Source organism: Asterias rubens, chromosome 1 (genome assembly GCF_902459465.1).
Source record: "Asterias rubens chromosome 1, eAstRub1.3, whole genome shotgun sequence".
NCBI lineage: Eukaryota > Metazoa > Echinodermata > Asteroidea > Forcipulatida > Asteriidae > Asterias > Asterias rubens.
In genome coordinates, this window is record NC_047062.1 from 21,237,526 (window position 1) to 21,259,934 (window position 22,409).

Genomic DNA, 22,409 nt, shown 5'->3' on the forward strand with positions numbered 1-22,409 from the left:
GCTGCTTAAAGGCAGTGGACACTATTGGTAATTACTCAAAATAATTATCATCATAAAACCTTTCTTGATTATGAGTAACGGGGAGAGGTTGATGGTATAAAATATTGTGAAAAACAGCTCCCTCTGAAGTGACGTAGTTTTCGAGAAAGAAGTAATTTTCCACGAATTTGGTTTCAAGACCTCAAGTTTAGAATTTGAGGTCTCGAAATCAAGCATCAGAAAGCCCACAACTGATGTAACAAGGGAGTTTTTTCTTTCATTATTATCTCACAAATTTGATGACCGATTGAGCTCAAATTTTCACAGGTTTGTAATTTTATGCATATGTTGAGATACACCAAGTGAGAAGACTGGTCTTTGACAATTACCAATAGTGTCCACTGCCTTTAAGCACAAAAAAGTAGCTAAGCAAAACATAATTATGCTTACCAGAATAAGGGTACCAATCAAAATACAATCTCACATGTACAATCTGTGGCTGATATCCTGCTTATATTTGCTTTAGCAAGAAGCACAATTTTTAAGCAGTATTTTTTGCTTCAAAGCAGCTCTATGAAAATGGCCCCAGGTTTGGTTTTCCAAATCCAGTGCTTATTTTGTGTAGAAACAAAAAACAAAACCCCAGTCAGTTACAGTATGAGTTCACCTATAATGTCATTCTACGTCCTCTGGGTAGACAGGGTCCTTCAGTGGCACCACGGATTTCTTTTCTGTATCTCTGCTCAGGGCTTTACGCATATCTGCAGGGAATTGAAGGAAAGTTTGTTTTATCACATAATAATAATAATAGTGGCTTCTAATATAGCGCACATGTCCGTCACTCAATGACGCTTCTGTCGCTGTAACATACAGTATTTCCTGCAAGATTTGGGACTATGTTTGAATTTATGAGACCTAACTCTGATAACACCATGGAATGTTTTACAAGGTGCTGTGGGGCAATTTGCTGCCGATTCGACCAGAACCCCTTCTCTTTTCGATAAGTGCATTGGGTTCTTTTATATTTGCACTGTTGCAATAGTAAGAATGTCAAAGAAAAGGTATCAGACAGAATTTACTTTTTCAAATGTGTCCCTGTTCACATAGAATGTACAATTCCAAAACAAAACCACACACCATGTATTTTTGATATTAAAAATTTTTCCTGAAATTTTCCAGAAAATAACAGGGCTAAAAAAAATCCACAAGATCAGCCATATCTAGACTTATGGTGATGATTATACATGAATGGTCTCTAAAATTAACCATTCTTTCCCCATCAACTACTTACCAAATGCATCTTCATCCGGATCTCCTGAGTAGTATTCTATGACTCTACGATACACTGTGTAGCCAAGATGCTTGTACATGTTGACTGCTACTTCATTAGAGACACGCACGAACAAGTCCACAAAGAAACAGGCTTTCCTGCGCAAGAAAATGAAAGGGTTTGTATGTCATCGTGTTTTTGTTTAAAACCGTTCTTGTGGCTCAAAGCAGTAAAGCTGCATGAATATTATCGACCAAAGACATGCAATACTTGAACAATTTATACAAACAAGACAAATGCCTATGAGTGCCACTTTTGCTAGCTTTTTTAGCAATCAAAGTGTTTTGAGCTACCAGCCGGTTAAAGGTAACATTTTTGCTGCATAATTTGTTCAAGAGATTTGTGATGGGATCAAGCATTCAAGTACAGGGCCCGGTATACAGCTGCTTTTAACAGCAGAATGTTTTTCATTCCCATTTTTTGAAAAACAAAAAATATGCATGTAACCAGTCACAAACGGTATGTGGGATATGGGTAAATTCTGGTAAGCAAATTGTTTACATTTTGTGCTTTTAGCAGCTTCAGTCAATGCAGCCTTGAACTCCTTATTTCTACAAAAATGCTGACATAAGAGACTTACTTTTCAGAGACCTGTTCCAAGAAGTTCATCATCTTGGCAGCCAGGCCAAGTCGTCGATACTCAGGGGCAACGGTTACTGCAGTAACGTGACCATGCCATGTCTCCTGTTGGACGGAGCCTTCAGATTTACCCATAACTTATGGTGAACAGAAAAATAATATAAATAAAATCTTGAGGTTTGTGGAGTATTTTAAGAAGAAATGACAGAATCACAATCAGGATTAAGCAAAGGTAAATGGAACATGGGGCTGAGCTGAGGCATCAGTGAGTAGTCCCTGAAGACGGTTTTAATCATCAGCGTTCAGCGATTGTTATCACCCGGCCCTTCTCTAAGCGGTCTTCGTAGTTGTGACCATGGCAACCAACATCCTTGAATACCCCAAAAGTGGAGATTTTCCACTATGTACAAGTGCAATACTTACTATATCCCATAATCTTTCCTGAGGCGGACTCACATACTTGGAAATATTCTGGCCAATGTGCAAGGTATTGAAGATAGAATGCTGCACCATACTGAAATGATGTAGGCGTTAAGGAGGAAAATGAAATTTCTTTTCAAAATAATTTCAAAGGGTAAGTTTTTAAAGCAAATAAAAGAGTCAGTTTCATATTTAATATTCATTAGGCAGATAAAATGTAGGTACAATACATGTACATGTAGAACCATATAACAATAATGAGTAATGTTGACTGTTTTACTGTTTTTTTTTGTTCAATGAGAATAGACAAAATTGAGCTTGATTTTGAGCTTAGTTTTAAGTAAAATTGAGTTTTTACTCAGCGAGAACAGTGAGGTTCAGACTGCTATCATCTCCATAGAGACCACAGTGGAAGAAACTCACACATCTAGGTAGGAGTCAGGAGTAATGGAGTCACATGCTTCAATATAGACCCAGTTTACTGAGCGAGGGGGGGGGGCTGTTCTCCTTTTTTTCTCTCGAAATTTGTAATTATCGTTGGTAGTATACTAGCTAAATGTAGTAGTTGTCATTATCGGTCGCAAAGTACGGTACTGATAATGACAAATATAAGAGTACGGCACCCAAGTAATTGGGTCTAGCTTACAATCAGGTTAAAGGACCTATAATCTCAACCATAGTTCTAGTTCCTCCATGGTTCTACGAATAGGAAGCCAGACGCCCAGAACTTGTGTTGTGAGACTGAGAAAAGATTAGTGTTAACTGTTAGTTCAGAACAAATAAATTTTATGAAAGCAAAGGCCCGCAATCTTCAGGAGGCAAAAGGATACGGTTTCTGTCAGAGGATCCAGGTTACTGCAACAGAAGAATAATTAATTTATAAACACACACCATTTACAAAAACAACATTTCTTATATTTTATAACAATTTTGCTGATTTTTCAGTCCACCTCGACTCGGGCCGGGCTCAGCAGAGTACTTGTATTTCAATAATTAACAGTACTTGTGATGTTACTACAGTTTTGTCTTCCTTGGGTTCAAGAATGTATGTCATTTTCAAAATATAGTTTCACATAACGGAATAGACACAATGAAAAACACACTAAAGTAAAATCAAACCTGTAATGTATGTTGTCAGTGTGTAAAAAAAAAATTGTAAATTCAATGAATTATGATTGTAATTTGTTTTGTAAACAAAATCTCCCGATAATTATTATGCAACTTACACGCTGTTAAACCTGAAGAGGTCTTCACACGTGAACGCGCGGACTGTAGTCATTCTGTATACTCGATTCGCAGTAATTCACGCTGCCATTAACGAAAATTATCAGGTATTTCTCCTGCCTTTCTGTCACATTTGTATCGCTCGTTGTTCCTGTGTTGTCTACGAAAAATCATGTGCGCAAACAGCGCCCTCTCCAGTCAGATTGGATGTAATTGGCTAGTCTTGAAACAAGTCGTTTAAAAAAAAAAATCCTTTTTGCGATGACAAAAATAATAGCCCAAGGTTTTTTTGGGAATAAAATAACAGTTTGTATAGGTTGTTCCTAAAATGTTCTATATAAAGGCATAAAGTCATACACTTATTCAGGATAGGACTTTTCAGCTTTTGTGGTGTTAATTAATATTTTGGGGCAAGTACTTGTTCCATGGAGGTAGAAATTGCTTGTTCATATTGTTGGGGCGGCAATGACAATTTTGTGGGGTGGTGGACGACAGGGGAACTATGCCCCCAGGTCACCTTAGCTATACCACTGAGTGCCAATAACTCTGATGAATTGGCAGGAATCCAGATTAATGATACTACTTATGGGGCTAAACAAAAATACAGATGGTGGCCATGGACAACTTGTAACTTGAAGAGAGCCTTCTAATGTCAAGACAATTTGTGGAGTTGGTAGCCTGATGTGGTCAAGTGATGTTGCAAAAAAATACAATTTGGCCATGGTTAAAGAAAAGACAACTTGTGAACAGAAGAGAGCCTTCTAATGTAAAGACAGATTTGTGGTTGGTAGCCTGATGTGGTCAAGTGATCATGCAAAAAAATACAATTTGGCAATGGTTAAATAATAGACAACTTGTGACTAGAAGAGAGCCTTTGCATGTAAAGACAAATTTGTGGAGTTGGTAGCCTGATGTGGTCAAGTGATGTTGCAAAACAGAGTTGATTTGGCGTTCAGGCTTTTGAGTTCGAGTTCAACCACCATAGAGCACTTCCTGGCATGGTCCAGTTCCTTATAAAAGAGTTATTTCTCATCACAAAAAGGGGTATCTGCAACAAATTGTACAAGTTGATCTGAACGTTATCAACATGTGCACCAATTTTGGTTGCTGGTGGTGCATATTCCTCAGGAGTTGAGGGCCCAAGATCATGTCAACTTTCAATGTACACAATTCTTTATGAATCATTGTCATAAAACTGGGTCATGGGCCAGATTTTCTGAAGCTGCTAATTAGAAAATACTGCATAGCAAACTTCTTTGTGGTGGACTTTGACACTTTTATGGTATTTTGGCTGGTTATCAATATCTGCTAAACCGGATTTTGTCTGATTTATGGCGTATAAAGGCCTACACCAGGTATAAAAAGAGGCTAATACATGTCTTTAATTTTAAATTTCATTGGCAATTCATTTAGAAAAAAGTCTTTATGAAACAACAAACAAGACAATTAATGAAATTAAAACAAAGGTCATTTCTGTAAATCACAATATTCACAATATTTTAATATTTTTTAATAGTACATTTTTTATACATGTATACATTATTTAAAACCATCTGGACTACAACAATCATAGGTTGTAAATTCTGAAAGGACAAAGATGGCTTCCCAACATCAATAAAATAACATTTGTCTCTTCCAAAATTAATAACTTTTATCAAAGTTGGGCATAACTTTGCTACAGAATCTGAATGCTAAAACTCCAAGTATATTAACATAGAACAGTCTCCAAAAATTCTTGGTTAGATAATTGCTTCTCGGAAATATGTAACAAAAAAAACTTCTCCTTCTTCCTTTGAAAGAACCTATGAGTTTTTTTTTGTCATTCTCATAACTGTACTGCCAGTCTGGGCCTAATTTCATAAAGCCACCCAAGCACAAAAATATGATTACCTGAATAAGGTTACTTATTACAATACAAACCAAACTACAATGTCCCATGCACTATTTCTGGCTAGTAGTATCCAGCTCTTTTTATTTCCCAAGTACAAAATTTGTAAGCAAAATTTTCTGTTTAACTAGCTCAATGTAATTGGACCCTGGTAATAATGAGAGCATTGGGCTAGGCATCAAGATAAATTCTGAAGTTCCGAACAATCGGGGTGTTCAGTTACCGCAGTGTTTGGACCCTTGTGAGTTGGGGGTTAAAAATGCTGATTAACTGGATATCCAACGATCAAGGGTAAACTCATGAAGTTAATAAATTGATTTGTGAAATTTCTCTATGAATCAACATCATACTTGAACTACAATGATTAAAAAGTAACACTGTTGGGCCTGACCTGGCTATAGTAGACTTACAAGGGAAACCTTGAAATTATGTGCATGCTCAGAGCTTTGTAAACCATGGACATTTAACTGATGTCTACTGGCATTTAGTGTTCCAAAGGCACCCATCGTTCTTTACTTATTCAAATATCCCTAAAAACACTTTAAACTTACACAGTAACAGTGAGTATGTATTAAAACTGCTTAGGTTCAACAAACTTTTTAAATTATTTTTTAATGATTGGAAGTGAACTATAAAATAAAAACATGCTTGAAATTATTTGCATGTAAAATTTTGTGAAAGAACTTTAAAATCATAATTAAGATTCAACAGTCTTGACCTATATTTAAGGTGATTGCCAAGACAGCATAATTGATTAATTAAAACGTTTTGAACTTACACAGTGCCTGGCATGAACAACTAACCAAACTGTAACACTAGTTAGGGGTGCATAAGTAAAAGACATTATAATTTGGTTCACTAACATTCATTTTTCACTGACTCTCAAACAAATGAATACATTTGTCAATTAAGGGAGGGGGGGGGGGGCTTTTGAAATAATTTGCTTTAGACCAAGTAACCTGTGCCATGGATCACAAGCATGTTTACAAAAGAACCATAGAGCCTGGAATTCCTGCAGGCATGATTTGTACACAGTTCAATTGAGGATAACATCTCTTAAATTCTATGGAAATTGCACTTAAATATTTGATATGCAGAAATGGTGTGCATTTCAAAAATTGTTCAGCAGTTAATTTTACAAAAAAATCTTAATTTTACCCAATACTTACTATACAAAATGTAACATTTTTCATTTGATCACCGGGGAATTACCTTTGCCTGCCAAGAAATCCCTGGAAAATACAAAGTCTTTTTTGTTTTTTTGTTTACCACAGTGACATGGTTCATAGAACAGCACTGAATCATAATTTTTTATTTCAAAGATTTGTTATGATGTGTCATGATGTTTCCACATGAATAAAACCATAAATTCATAAATTTCCATCAGTCAACTCACTCTTCAAAGTAATCATAGTATAAACAGGCATGAAGTTGCAGTTTGTGAACAAAAACTGGGGGGGGGGGGAGAAGGAAAACGCCACTCACAAAACAATATTGCAGTGATTTAAAGTTTTCATTGGCACAGCTGAAAACCCCAAAACGAGGAAATCAGCTGATCAGCTGTATCACAAACACTATATGCAATTCAATTTATGTTTCCTAAGTTCATTTAAATACCTTTTGATTATCTAAATGAATTTGATTTCAGGAAAATAAAAGTGTTTAAATTGGGGTTTTTTTCTGTTAATTTTTGTCTTCTTCTTGAATGGATGCAGTGTAGCCACACCATGAGTTTGACTATTTGTTAAAATAAATTTAGATCATTAACTAGATCTGACATTGTTAAAAAAATAACTAGCATAAAACTATATAATATACGAGTAAAACACTCGTAATTCAATGGTTCAAATGACACCAATAGGAACCAGACTACTTGTCATTTTGAGCTTCAATACGGATACACTGATTTGAACAAGATGGCTGCCAAATAGCCCCATTGCATATGACGGCCGGGCTTAAACATTGCCCTCAATGGAAACACAAACCATGTGTGTGGCTGATCTTTTCAACCTAATGAGAGATACAAAGGGATGGCAAGCCTCAACACGATTCCGACTACGTGGCAGGTACACATGGTCATGTTTTCAATTGTTTATCCTCAGTGAGGAAGGCCTATGCAGGGGGTCGATGGGATAAGCCAACATTCAAAAACCCAAACAATTCTTAGGTGGCATTGAAATGGTTGACAAGGAGATTTCGTATTAACACACGACTTCAAAGACTCGGATAAAAATAAATTCATCAGGCATACATGTACTTCAAAATTAAAAGAAAGGCACAATAAGTGATGAAGAATCGACGTGTGATTTACTAATAGTAAAAAAGTTATACAATATAATTACCTCAACAAACATAAATGTTACATAAGTAACTAAAATTGAAGATTCATAAAATTTTGTCAGAAAAAAACCTTGAAATAAAACAAACATGAGACTACCAAACACCATTGGTACAGTTGACACATATAATTCATACTCTTATTTAGACATTGTTATCATTATTCCTTTCAAAAATATGCCCACCTAAAGGGTGTGGATTACTCTATTTTTTTAATGCATTTTTGTAGACCAATTGCTTCAATTGGACATAAAAGGGAAGCAAAGAGATCAAGAGATAAACATATTGTTGTATACTCTTTCACTGTAATACCTCTGAATTAGATTTATAATTTTTGTTTTAATCCCCCAAAATGTTCTAAGATTTGTGCAAATATAAAATTTCTATTTTGTGGATTGAGGCCCACATGCTCTGCAGTGATTTTTAAATTGTTTTTAATAAAAAAAAAACCTCTATGTATGATTTGAAACTTCGCACTGTCAAGATACAATCTAGTATGGTTTGAACAAAGAATAATTGACTGGAGCGGGACTTTAACCAACGACCACCGGATTATTGTATCGGCGCTCTACCAACTGAGCTATCCAGCCCTTTGCTGGCAGTCTCCCTATTAGTCAACGTCTTAATTCAGGGGTGCCAGTCAGATACAATCTAGTAAGGCAGTGATAACACTATTGACAGAAAGTATCTCTCCGAGTTGTAGTGATTCTGATTCTGAAAAAAAACTGCGGTATAACAACTTAATGTTTCAAGCATTCCTCATTCATTTGGGAAATAAAGCCCACATGTTCTGAAGTGATTTAAAAAAATCGAATAAAATCCTTTAAAGTAGGATTTGAAACTTTGCACTGTCGAGATACAATCTAGTATGGTGTGTGGAATCACTATTGACATGATTGACAGGAAATCTCTCAACGAGTTGCAGTGGTTCTGAAACGAGCCTGTGGTGTAACAACTCAATGTTTGAAGAATTCTTCAGGGGTGACCCTATTTACCACAAAGGGCTAAATCCTGTGACGATTTGTCACTTCTATGTGAGAGTAATGATTCCATAGTTTTCAAAGTGAGTCATGCATCGAAGTGGGCAAAGTGACATTTATTTCATTCTCAACTACAGTAATCTATTCTAGAAAACTTTTTTTTTTTTTGGGGGGGGGGGGTAAAGGCTGAGCGACTCTGACGATAATGTGGACACTACTGTCAACTATCAAAGTTACCCAATTAAAACACAGAGCATACAATTTCATTTCACAAAATTATCATCCTATTTTGGTTTTACCATTAAAAATTCTAATAAGTTTGTCGTGATTGCCAATTTCAAAAGGGGCAATCCTAAGTCATCTACAAAACAGTGCATTTGGTCTGAACATTGTGAAAGAACTTTGATTTCAGTGTTATAAAGGCAGGGGACACTATTGGTGATTGTCAAAGACTAGTCTTCACAGTTGGTGTATCTCAACATATGCATAAAATAACAACCCTGTGAAAATTTGAGCTCAATCGGTCATCGAAGTTGCGAGATAATAATGAAAGAAAAACACCCTTGCCACATGAAGTTGTGTGCTGTCAGATGCTTGATTTCGAGACTTCAAATTCTAAGTTTGAGGTCTCAAAATCAAATTCGTGGAAAATTACTTCTTTCTCGATAACTACATTACTTCAGAGGGAGCCGTTTCTCACAATGTTTTATACTATCAACCTCTCCCCGTTACTCGTTACCAAGAAAGGTTTTATGCTAATAATTATTTTGAATAATTACCAATAGTGTCCACTGCCTGTAAACTAAAGAGTTGAAAGAGTACTTATGATACGTGCATAACTAAGAAGGGATATACATCTCATACAAATAAATCTTGACCATTTTTGTCACTACCTATCCTCTATACCCTGCATTTAAAATCTGCTTCACTCCATTCCTTGATTGCTTTCATTAAAATCATTTCATCAAACACGCTGTACATTTGTTTAGGTGATAAAGATAATATAGATTTTTTTATTTTTTTATTTTAATTTGTACAGACGGGCAACACCAGCATTTTGGTTAATCAACCCAAGCATACTGTCTAAGGCTCACTACTTCTCAGTGAAATTAGTTCTAATGCACACTTCGCCAGAGGAAAAAAATATATAAATATACATAATATATCACTCAAGTTGGGAATAAAATGTCAGTTGACTTTGTAATCTTACATTATTTACATTCACTCTGGGGGGAAACAAAAAACAAACGTCAAAAAAACACCACAAATTATTTATAAATAACGTATCTTTCTTCTAATAATAGTATTTCAAACACAAAGCAAAAAAGGGTACCATCTATTTCAGACATGTCAACGACACCTGCAAATCATATCTTCAGATTAAAATGAAATAACAAAACGAACAACAAAACAACCACCATTTAGACGTTAGTCATCTTTCCCTCTTTTGCTGGATTTTGTGTTGCACATATATATTTTTTTCCTTCAGTCAAAAAAACTGGTTCATTGTATTACACGCGTATCTGTATATAATCAGGAAGTTTGATCAGATGATAAAAAATATATACATATTTTTCTAAATTAATTTCCAACCAAGTAGCTCTGTAACGATAAGTCCTAATACTGCTTCATTGTGTAGGACTGGGTGGTTAGACAATGTGAAACAAGAACAAGAAGATAAAAAAAAAGAGGAAAAAAAAAACCCAACCACCCCAGCTCCTTTTTAATCTTTAAATCTTGTCAAGCCAGTATCTCCTTTACTTGATAAGCTCCTTAACCCCTTTAGGCAATTTTACATTGCTGCCATTTTTCAATTTGATACTTCTTTATTTATCATATTGGTCACCAGTGACCAATATCAAACAAGTTGAAAGGGTTAAACTAATTGAGCCTTGAGTTGTACTGGTCACTACATGTACATGCCAGAAAACGGCATGTACTGCTTAGAGAGTCCCCTGTGGTCCAAACAATCACAACGTCCAAACAGAAATAAAATTCTAATCCTGATCACCGATGAGTGAAATAGATGACACCATTAGCACTTGTTATGAGGTCCAACTGCATAGGTTCATGGTAGCTATGTGGGACTGGCTCAACGTGGTGAAGTATGAACAAACGAACGAACGGACGAACGAACAGACGAACTAACGACTGAACGAACGAGGAACGAACGAACGATTGATTGATTGACCAATCGTCAACCCATTACACTAGCAGTAGACACTATGTCACCTCACCCTTTAAGCAACCAACTGGTCATCTTGACATGCTCTCCTAAATGGAACTCATCAAATGCAGTCAATAAAATTCAAAACAAAAAGAACAGAAATGCACTCTTTGGCAGAACTCAACAAGTTCCACATTTGGTTTTGCATTAACAGAGTGCAATCAAAGCCTGGTAACAATCATGATTTGGCAATCCAGTGCAGAGTTTTTGAAGACAATTTTATACAATTAACTTGCTAATTTTGTGCAGGATTTTTTTCAAAGAAATATTACAATGGAAATGAAATCTATGGAAGAAAAAAAAATTGATATAACACTTCAAAAGATATTTTGAATTGCTTTGCACTCGCCAATCCTGAGTTAGAGAATAAGATGATAAATATACACCGTTAACGTCAATCAAAAACTTACTTCTGCATTTATAGTTACGTAAAAAAGAAACTACCTTGTGAATGTCTATATTGCAAGTATAGGAAGCAATTTGACTACTGTCGTAAACCACCCAGAAACGGTCAGCCATGTTGCGAGTTGGATTTGGTCTGGTGCAATGACATGATTGGTCACTCAAATTAGATTTCCCAGACCAAAGACAGTGCTGTTACATTGCACCGTTCGGGCAATTGTTTTTGTAACGCTACCTCTAGATGGGCAAAAGCCTTGTACCATTGTGCCATACTCATTCAGTCAGAATTGTTTTCATCAAATCATATGTTGATAACCAATAAGCTTGTGCCGGAAACCATGCTGCTACATGTATGTGATATAACAAAAATTCTCTAGTCTGGTGAATTAATATTGTATATGGTGGCTTGTGACTACGGAAGTCATTGTACCAGACATTATTCAAATCTAAAATGGCTTATTTCATGAAGCTGATGAGCACACAGATACACAAAGCAAAGAAAATGGATGCCCTGCCAAAAGGCCATGATTACTTTTGATGTTTGTGATTGGTAACACGCTTTTACGGCTATTTCGATTTCAACTTATTTGCAATGCAATATTTGGTGCTTCACAGCTTTATGAAACTTCACTCCAATTGACCACTTGCCTTTGCTACTTCTAGTAATAGAGTATATTTAATAGCTTAGTTTTGTCTCTAGGCGTCTGGAACCCAATCCGTACACACTGCACATGAGTAGAGTTTGATCTACCAGTCCATCCTTCCTGCCCTACAGCCTAAATCTGTGCATGTACAAAATAGAGTATGTTGTGTAACTATTTTTACTGATAGCGGGATATCTCCTTTTTATTTTTATTTTTTACTCTTTTCTTGGGGGGGGGGGGGGATAGGTGTAAACTTGAAGAGGGGAGATAAGTTTAAGGCTAGCATACATGTAGAATCCGTTGATGAATTATCTGATGGATATCAACCATGCATGCAATCTACAAGATCTCACTATTGAACCCAACCTAACCTCGACCCCTTCCACTTTTTCATCGCGTCCAGAAGCCCGGGCAACCTCTCACAACACCCCTTCACGACGGGTTCTTGAGTACTCTCTTCTGGCGAAAGTCATACACCTGCCGGCACAGGAACACATTGGCCGGGCTGGCATCATCAGGGGGCAGGCGGTATGTCCTTGGGTAGTTGGCAGGGTGTTCAGGCACACAGGGACGACCCGGAATGACGGCCTCCTTATGTCTCTGAAGCTTAGCCCGGTATCTATCAATCAGGAGGATCAGGAACAGGTAATTAGGGCGAATTAAATATAATGTGACCCACATCCACGACATGAGCGCGAAGTCGCCAATAACCGTGTTGGTTATAGCATCAATAATATATTATAGCGTCAATGTTAAAGACAGGATTGTAAAGTCGAGAATTGGTATTTAAATAAAACAAGGTTTTAATCTGAAAACATGTTTATTAAAAATTTCACACCAGTATCAATCCTCCAGAAAACTATTTCTGTCTGAAATCCAGCTAAAGAAACTTTTACTACTAAAAAAATTGATGCTTTTTTGAGCTAAAAAGACAAACAATGACCTTACACTTCAGCACTAAGTCAATATTGTTTATCGGTGTTGGGGCAAATCTGAATTATATAATTGATAATTGACACAACTGTATCTCGAATAAAGTGTAACATTTTGTAATTACAATAACACCGAAATGTAAAGCACTGTATAGTCAGTGATTCCCAGAGTCCCACAGAAAACAAATCCATAGGCATACTACTAGGGTGGGATTCAAACCCACTGCCCTCTTATTGTAGAGCAGACATCTTAACCACTAGACCATCAAGCGTGCTCATTGAGAAGTGGCCATTTCTAATCCTGTAATTAGCAAACAACTTAATATGAAGTAGTTGCATTTGGAATAAAGACTAATATAACAGTAAACAGTGCTTACCACACATCAATGTAAATTGTCAAAACAAAATTATCTAAAAAAAAAGAAAAAAAAAAAAGGGAGGGAAAAAACAAAAAAAACAAAAAACACCATCAGTTATTTGGACAGTGAGCTCTTTTCTAATCTCGACTACCAGAGGACTAAACCACAAATTTATACTCATCCAGGCCTATGCTGAATATAAAATCTTTGTGGGTTTCCTTTGTTGCCGTCACAGCGACTGACTCACCTTGAATACTCAGCTGGTGTGAGTACAAAGCATCTGTCTTCAATACATGCCACACTGTTCACATCCCAGTGGCGGCATGCAAACAGCTCATGCTGCAAAAAAAAGGTAACAGGAATTAACAATTAATACAAGGCTTTAACATTCACACATCATCTGTGTTATCCAACACCTAACAGTATGAGAAGTCATGGCACTGAGTACGGGCACATGTAAGTGTGAAATTTCCAACAGTAGAAACAGCTAATGACAAGTATTTTTGCTCAAGAAAAGTTAGCAGGGAATCAGACAGCTTAATTCTGCTAAGCAGTGTTTAAATACTCAATTACCCAATTTTATAATGCCGTTTGGCACATCAATTTGTTCAGAAAGAATTTTTTTTATTTGACCCAGCACTACAAATATAAGGTAGTCTTACAAGAATTGAAAGATATTTACCAGACTCAAAGTCAACATTTGAACATCATTTATTTTGTTAATTTAAGATACATGTAGTTACAAAGACAGGTATTATTATGCATTTGAAAACACAAGAGAGTCAGACTGAGTTTACTGGCCCAAAACTAAAATGACTGGCCCCGGGCCTGCGGTCAAGTGTGGAATTTAAGCCTTGACGGCGGGGTATGTTGGCATCTTACCTCAAGGTGACAGGGTAATCTGCCTGCTTCTGTGTGCTCAGGCTGATAATACCACAACAGCGTCATCATTAGATCACCTGTAATACAAGAAGATCTACGATACTGTCAGCTGTACAAGAAAAAGTACATGTGGGTACAAGGTACATGTAAGGTACATCTGTACATGTGGGTACAAGGAAAGGCAGCATCATGTATTGTTATACCTCTGTGCAAATTGTGAAGTTTGATTGGTCGAGAACCAATCATGTGACGCGCAACAAAAACGCATGTTACATGGCTCGCGACGCGCCGGGTAACATGAAAATTGATCGTTCCCAGCGTTGGTCGATTTCGCGCTGTGTACGAAACAACCGCGGGTTCGAGGAAGTTGTTTCTCGTTCGTCTGCTTATTAACCAATGAATTGTCCGCCGTAATAATGTTTGAAGATGACAACAGAACTTCGAGAAGAGGAATAACAATTATACAAAGGTATAACAAACAATTGTTGCATGTTGTGACTGGGGTCCATGGGTTTTGTACACCCTCGAGGGAAAATGGCACCCTCGGCTTCGCCTCGGGTTCCATTTTCCCCCTCGGGTGTACAAAACGCCATGGACCCCGTCACAGCGTGCAACAATCGTATACTGTGTTCATTCAGTGCTCGAATGTATTGAGGGTTAAATATTAGTCAGTTGGTTGAGCACTCAAACAGTACCTGAAAGTTCAAGGGTTCAACCTCCAGCCAATCAAGGGCTTGTATACATCTCAGTTGTTTGTCTCAAATACAAGTATGTCTGGTTTCCTGTGCAGGATCAGACATTAATCTCTTGGCTCACTTTCAGGCCTGCATGCTTCGTTATAGAAAGGGCAACGGCACCAAGGCATTCTCTCCTCGGTAAAGGGCACCCTATGAGGAAATTATAAATTTCTACTGGAGCATTTCAAGGGCACCAAGGCAATGACCATGGAGCATGGAGGCAATCACTTTGTTGCCTCCGTGAAGTATCAGGCCTGCACTTTGGCATTACACACACATTGGAGAACGCTGTATTACAGCCCTCAGATGCGATTGTGTATTTTTAACAAAGACTTCTAAAAAAGAATACATCAACAATGTCTCTATTTTGTAAATTCCTGTTTTCACTACGACGCCCCTACTGTCAACCACTCCGTCAAACATGACGACTCATCTCCCTGATTGAACCAACACCAAACAATATCCGACGGGCAATGAAGGCCGAGATATATAAATCCTCCCCACTCTATCTTGCTAATCAACCAAAGTGCAGGAAATGATCTATTACGTCAGGGAAAATATTCACAAGGGAGGCCTGTTTTGTGTGCATACACATCCAACGGATAACCATTCACCTGTTACGACAGGATTAAAATGTGTTGATTTATAATGGATTAACTTCTCATTAAATGGGGAAACAATCACTTTGCTGTTTGTTGCCGTAGGAATCAGGAAGACTCCAAAGACACTCCAAGGGACCTACTCATCATCTTTTCCCGCCTTTTCCCCCACTGTGCTTGTTCAGCTGTTACGCACTACTGCAGACGTTTTGGCTGGACCACAAATATTGTTATAAGATCACGGCCAACTGATTTTTTATCCCCAGTTGACACTATGTGAAAACCTTGTAAAATGACAAATGGAACCCTTCAGTGTACAGGTTACAAATATAAATGGGAAAATGCTGGCCCCATGCAGTCAATTGCTGATTTTTTTTATGGTGAGGTTACATGACAAATGCTCTAACGACTTAAAGGAACACGTTGCCTTGGATCGATCGAGTTGGTCTTTGAAAAGCGTTTGTAACCGTTTGTTATAAAATGCATATGGGTAGAAAGATATTTTAAAAGTAACATATAATGATCCACACAAGTATCACTCAAAATTGCATGGTTTTCCTTTCACCTCGTCAACTAACACGGTCGGCCATTTATTTTATGGGAGTCAAATTTTTGACTCCCATAAATGGCCGACCGTGTTAGTTCGCAAAGTAAAAGGAAAACCAAGCAATTTCGAGGCAAATTTGTGTGGATCGTTGTATTCTACTTTTAAATCATCTTTCTATTCCATATTCCTGCGCCTTGAACATCTGTTAAGATTGATTTGGCGCATAACAAATACCTACTATTATTATTATTATTATAAAAGCTTACTAATAATTTATTTGATGTGTGAGTATTTGTACTTTTTGTTTGTTTACCTTTAAGATTTGAAAACAAATCTGCCAGTCAGCAGATGTAATGCTAATACTCTTTCTTGTTTTCTTTTTAAAGATACAAATAATTTGACTTTGATCTACAATCAGTTCAACATGGGAAGACTTTTGGTCCCTTTCAGTTCTGTCCAGTAGTGTGCGTGCTCAGGCTTTGACACTTAATACTGATATGAGCATCTGAGCCGCAAAAAATTACTGTTATTATCTGCTGCCGGCAGCATCTCAAAAGTCTCTCATTACACAAAAACCTCAACACATTCCACTATGAAGCTACACACCAAAGGAAACAAGGAACAAATATTTTTATCTGCTGGACACCAAAATTTCCTCTTAAAAGTAAATTACCTGTATCCGGCTCTTCCCACAAGAAGGCTACCTTAGCGACATAAGCTGGTTCCTTTCTGCGGTTGGTACCCGCCCTCAGTAGCACACAGTCTTGAGCACGTATCTCATCCTCTTTACGCCTGATTGCATCGTAACAATAACGATACTCACGTACTGCATCGTTCTAGGATGAATTAGTGCCAATATGGGAAGAGTTCAGTAGTGTGGAAAATTTACCTCATAAAAGTTCATTACTACCAGAGGTTGTCATAAAATACTTATTATCAGGCAAGATATTTGTTTTTTGAGAAAAAAGAAGGGAAATGTTATTGAGTACAAGGGCTTGCCTACATGCACATATGGCATAGGCTTTCATCAATTTTGGTTCTTCTTGTTAAAATAAAGATTTTGCTGGTTTTTCTGAGGGGAAAAAATAAATCAGGAATCTGAGTTAAGTAGGAAGAATATGCCTGATATATTAAAAAGGTCAGCATCAGCGACACAGCTCTTCTGAGTCACTAAACTGTAGAAGGTGCTAGGGCATAATTTTCTAAATGTACAATTTGTAGATTGTTTTTAATTTTAAAGCACACAAATGGCACTCTTCAAACACCTCAGTGTCCACGCTTTATGTGACGCAACATACTGTATGAAACAACAAAGTTGGGAAATACTAATCTACCACGTTTATTTTAATGCTACCATAAACCACAGAATAATTTGTTTTTAAGGACATCGATGATTAAGTCAAAAGGGATGATTTTTCATCACTTTGGAAAAATCCACTGTCTCATTTAGTCTCATAGTGATAATTACATCTTAAATGATAAGACACTGTAAAATACCTAACCAATAAAAATGTGCAATTTTCAACTCACCAGTAAAATAATAGGCTTGAGTACCGGCTCTCCGACTCCCTTCCAGCCATTTGTGGACTTTCTCCTGCCGGCTTTGACCGGCTTAAGGTTAGCTGGATTGAGTATCTTCTTAGGAATGCGTGACTTGGGGAGATGGTTGGTCGGCAACAAGCACGGAGGGTTGAGTAATGGTGGAATCACTCCTCCTGCAAGGCAGATTAGGCAAATAGGTTTCAAGTGAATACAGGGTACTTCATAGACTGAAATCTGAGTGTTTCATTTTGTTGTGGTTCCAAAGAAACCGTCTGAGAAATGCACAAGCACAAAAATTTAACTGATACACCTCTACATTTATGTAGGCCTACACAAAATTATCTTTCCAATAAAACCCACACTGTTAAAAAAAGGGCTAAGAACATCTACTAAAAGGTTTCATAATTATAATTACAATTTGTAAAACCTTTTCACAGTGCAACTGCAAATAAAAAAGCTTTTTCTTTTCTTTTTGTGGCTTGTCATTAAACTATTTTTAACATGAGGCATGATATTTGGCCTTTTGAAAAAAATAGGACATTTTATTGAGTACAAATGGTCTGACCTACATAATACATGTAGGCTTTGATAGTTTTTTCAGGCTAGGAATAACAATTTTACTGATTTTTCCGAGGGACAAACAAAATTGGAAATCAGATTTATAAAGTAGGAGAATATCATGCCTGTAACATCTAACGATTTCCAGATCAGTTTTGATTTCAGCATTATAAATATTATAAACAAAATATATTTTTGATCCGGCCGCAAACAATTATTTTTCAATTTGTCAACCCAAGTGAATCAAAGTCCACAGCTGAGAAGCTGAACTCATACGATGCGGCTACAACTTGTTCGAGCATCAGGCATGCCTTTGGCAGCCAGCTATATCGACCCATTAAACATATTCTGACCACTGAAGACAGACAGAGTGTTTGATTTTTTTCAGAGGGAGGAAAACCTTGAAGGAAGGCGTAGAGAAAAACCCCTGTGGCAACGCACAACTCTTTTCACTATGGTTTTAACTGGGAATCGAACCGGGCTACAGTGGTGAGAGGCGAGTGTTTTAGGCACCAGAGCTACGTGTACATGTAGGTCCATTGGTGTACATTTACACTGCTTGGCAACAGCACGTCTCTAACATTATTTAATGAAAGTGTGGCGAGTTATATAGCTCCACCTCTGGTGTAACTGATCAGAAAAGTGGGGGTCCCTGTTTTGACACTTGTGACACTAAGTAAGACATTCAACCATCATTGTCTCATCTTTTGGATGGGATGTAAAGCTGTGGTGTGCAAATGTACATGTAAAAGAACACATTGCACTTCTTCAAGAGAAAGTGTTTGGTGCAGTTTATCTGGGATGGTTGTCTGCAAAAACATAGTTCCGTATGTACACATACGTGTAATTGTCTTTTATAGACAAACAAACAAAGTGTGCATGTATGGAAACATTGCACTGCTTATTTTTTACATAATTTCAAATTCCCCATTGCAATTTTTCAGTTGACATGGCTACCATTTATAAGTAAAGTTTTAAATGTATAGTGCAATTCAAAGTGTAATCTGTACTTGTAATGTAACCCTGAGCAAGGTTACACTGACATTACCATCTTACTAATGACTTAAGTGTTTGCAACAGGGGATGACATGAGGTATGATCACAACCAAGAGGTTGGTGAGTACACAAGGTGTACGTTAATGCACACAAAAATTGACTTTTTAAATCCACAGCATTTTGTGGTTGTGGCAGTTTCATGTAGCGGACTCAAATTCTAGTGGCAAAGACATCGGAGTATGGGGTTTCAATACCGGTCAATGCACTTGTGTTTTTGAGAAAGATACTTTTACTTCATCAGGGACCAAAATTAACAGTAGTCCGTTAGCCTAAGGCTAGCTGTAGGACTACTAAGTCCACAGAGGTTTAGGGGTAGTCAGAAGGGCCGGGTGGAAAATGTAAAATCACAATACGGTCTATTTTATACGGTCTCTGACATACGTGACATAGGGCAGAATGTTTGATACATTTTCAAAATGTTTGTGATTTCGAATGAGAAAGTTTAATAGATGTTAAATTTGCATCGGCGATAAAGAATATTAATATTTGAGAAGGTTGTTTCAAACAAACAACAGGAGAAATGAACACTTAGTTTTATGGAGTATAATGTATAGTATTGATCAAATACATGGGTTCATATTAATTAATCTAATAGGGCCTACGTTCTGATTGCGTCCGGTTTTAGATGTGGTAAATTTGTCTTTGTAATATGTACATTAACTAAAAATTCTGCACTACTATTACCAACTAAACACAACTGACAAGTAAAATTCTGAGGTAAGTGCTACATGTAGTTCTGTGGCCTACCATAAAATCATGTCAATTTTAGCCCGGCCCTGTCTTTAAACTGCTTCACTTCGCCCAGGGTAAATGGGTACCTGTGAGAGCAGAGGGTGGTTATGTTTGTGGAGCAGGCTGAAAATTTCCCCGAGTGTAAGCAGGGATGATGTTTAAAGGGATGAAACCAACAGTCATAAATAACCCTTGAGGGAGGGTAATAATCTTAATGGGTTCACAAAACGTCAAAACTCTGGATATTGGTGCTTTAATAATGTCCATTATTATTAAAACCATGCAACTGTACCTGTAGGCCTAAAGGTATCTAATTGCAACTGTACTTTCGACTCCATTTCCCATTAAATGGTGGTGGAGGACATTACAGTGTAGCCGCATGACATTGCTGAATTTTTTTAAAGTTTTTTTTTAGAACGAACTATGACAGATGATGATGTCGTTCCCAAATCAAAAAACATAAAAAAGTGATGATGCCACGGACAATGCACAATACACGTTTTATGCAAAAATGTTTCGACGTTGCTAATGAGACGTGACATACTACATTTGTACATGTACACACACATAATAATGGGACCTGAATTTTTTTTTTTTTTTAAATTAACTTCCCTAATATCATTAGCAGATTTTTGTGTATGTAATACCTTTAAACAATTTCCCAAATCTCCAAACAATTACTTATTAAATATCAATCTAAAAGTTTGGGCCAAATCAGGCACAATTTTGACCAAGCATAGCTCAATCATGTCAATATTCATTGGCCCTTGGGAAAATAAGTAGGAAAAGGGCTGGACCTACATTACATGTGTACAATATGGTATAGGCTTTTATGGAGTCTGATACAACAGGTGCACACAAATTGGAAATCAGATTACTTAAGAATATCCTGCCTGTTAAATGAGGCAAACACACTTATTCCCCCTCATACAACCATTTGAATGACTGAATAATTCATCTATTAGAGGGTTGGCAGTGTGTAATGTACATTGTAAATACTTAAACACATAGTTTAAATGCACATAATCTATCATGTGTGACTGTATGGCTCTCACTCATGGTTCATGCAGCATAAATTCCAAGGTGATTAAATCTTTGTTTGAGCCAAAACGTTGTTTCTCCTAAAATAGCTGTGTAATGACAGAGTTTCAAATTGTCAAAATGTTGTGTCTCGATTCAAAGCATTTGACACCTTTGGTGATTGTCAAAGACCAGTATTTCCACTTGACCAGTGTATGTATCTAAACATATTAGGCCTATGCAAAAAATAACAAACCTGTGACTATTTGAACTCAATTGGTCATTGAAGTTGCAAAAGAATAATGAAAGAAAAAATACCTTGTTGCACAAATTTGTGGCTTTCAGATTCCAAATAAAATAAAAGGCTCCAGTCCTGAAAGTATTTTAGTATTTGCATGAGAAATTACCTTTCTCAAAAATCTGTAAGTCACGTTACTTCAGAGGGAGCTCTTTCTCACAATGGATTAAACCATCCACAGCGTTCTCCATTGCTCATAACCAGTTAAGTTTTTATGCAAACAATTATTTTGAGTAATAACCAAATGTGTCTAGTGCCTTTAAAGTAGCCCGTATGTTAGCATACCAGATGTCCATGTACACACGAAACAGGTATGCCTTGAGATACGACACTTTCGCAAGTGTACAACGTTGACGCGACGAAATGATGTAAGCAAAAATCTAAGCCAAACCAAAGTGGAGGGGAATTTTCCGCCTGATAATGCACACTCAATGCCACTCATGGCTCAATTAGAATAACTACAGTGGCACAACGCTTCCTACATGAGTGATGTCTAGCTTCTGTTGTTAAAGCCATTGGACCCTTTCGGTAAACAGTTTTGTCCAAGGACCACACTTCGTGTATCACAACTTCTATATCAAATAACAAACCTGTGAAAATTTGGGCTTAATCGGTCATCGGAGTCGGGAGAAAATAACGGGAAAACTCACCCTTGTATCCGCGCGTTTCGCCGTGTCATGACATGTGTCTAAAATAAATCCGTAATTCTCGTTAACGAGAATTGATATTGTTTTTTCTGTACCGAAAGGGTCCAATGGCTTTAATGCAAATGTCATTGTGACGGGTAAAATCGTCAGTCACATTTTGTGTTAATGTAACTGAGCGAATGAACGCAGGCAAAGCACTGAAAAGAGAATTTTAGATTTGATCCTCTTTCTGAAAAAGGGTATTGTATGCATACAATACTTCTTTTAACGATCGCTCCTGTGGGACAGCAAACACTGAGATAAAGTACATGAAAATGTACTTTAATGTTTGAAACCAGGAATACATTTGTAATTATTATTATTCCAATTATTGGAATGAGGGGGGGGGGGAGCAAGTTTTTATTTCATTATTATTTTTTATTGGAGAGGGGGGAGGGAATAAAAGTAAACAAACATCAGCAACAATATTTTTTTTGAGGGTGGGGGAGCA

The 22,409-nt window shown here is 37.0% G+C and overlaps 2 protein-coding genes across 2 annotated transcripts in view; both read right to left on the reverse strand.

Moving 5' to 3' along the window:
* Positions 1–404: 404 nt before the first annotated feature.
* On the reverse strand, positions 405–3,709 carry LOC117293717 (N-alpha-acetyltransferase 20-like). The gene is made up of 6 exons (XM_033776143.1): positions 3,535–3,709; positions 3,139–3,163; positions 2,312–2,402; positions 1,890–2,025; positions 1,271–1,407; positions 405–740 (listed from the first exon to the last, which is right to left on the reverse strand). The coding sequence occupies exons 1-6, from the start codon at positions 3,585–3,587 to the stop codon at positions 655–657; spliced, it is 528 nt and encodes a 175-aa protein (XP_033632034.1). The 5' UTR covers positions 3,588–3,709; the 3' UTR covers positions 405–654.
* Positions 3,710–9,487: 5,778 nt separating this feature from the next.
* The window catches only part of LOC117299642, a 41,437-nt gene continuing 28,515 nt past the window's right edge, over positions 9,488–22,409 (reverse strand). The window contains exons 3-7 of the mRNA XM_033783194.1: positions 17,597–17,781; positions 16,740–16,902; positions 14,184–14,260; positions 13,549–13,640; positions 9,488–12,629 (exon numbers count right to left, since the gene is read on the reverse strand). Coding sequence (XP_033639085.1) covers positions 12,443–12,629; positions 13,549–13,640; positions 14,184–14,260; positions 16,740–16,902; positions 17,597–17,781 — 704 coding nt within the window. The 3' untranslated portion in view covers positions 9,488–12,442. The remainder of the gene's footprint in view (positions 12,630–13,548; positions 13,641–14,183; positions 14,261–16,739; positions 16,903–17,596; positions 17,782–22,409) is intronic.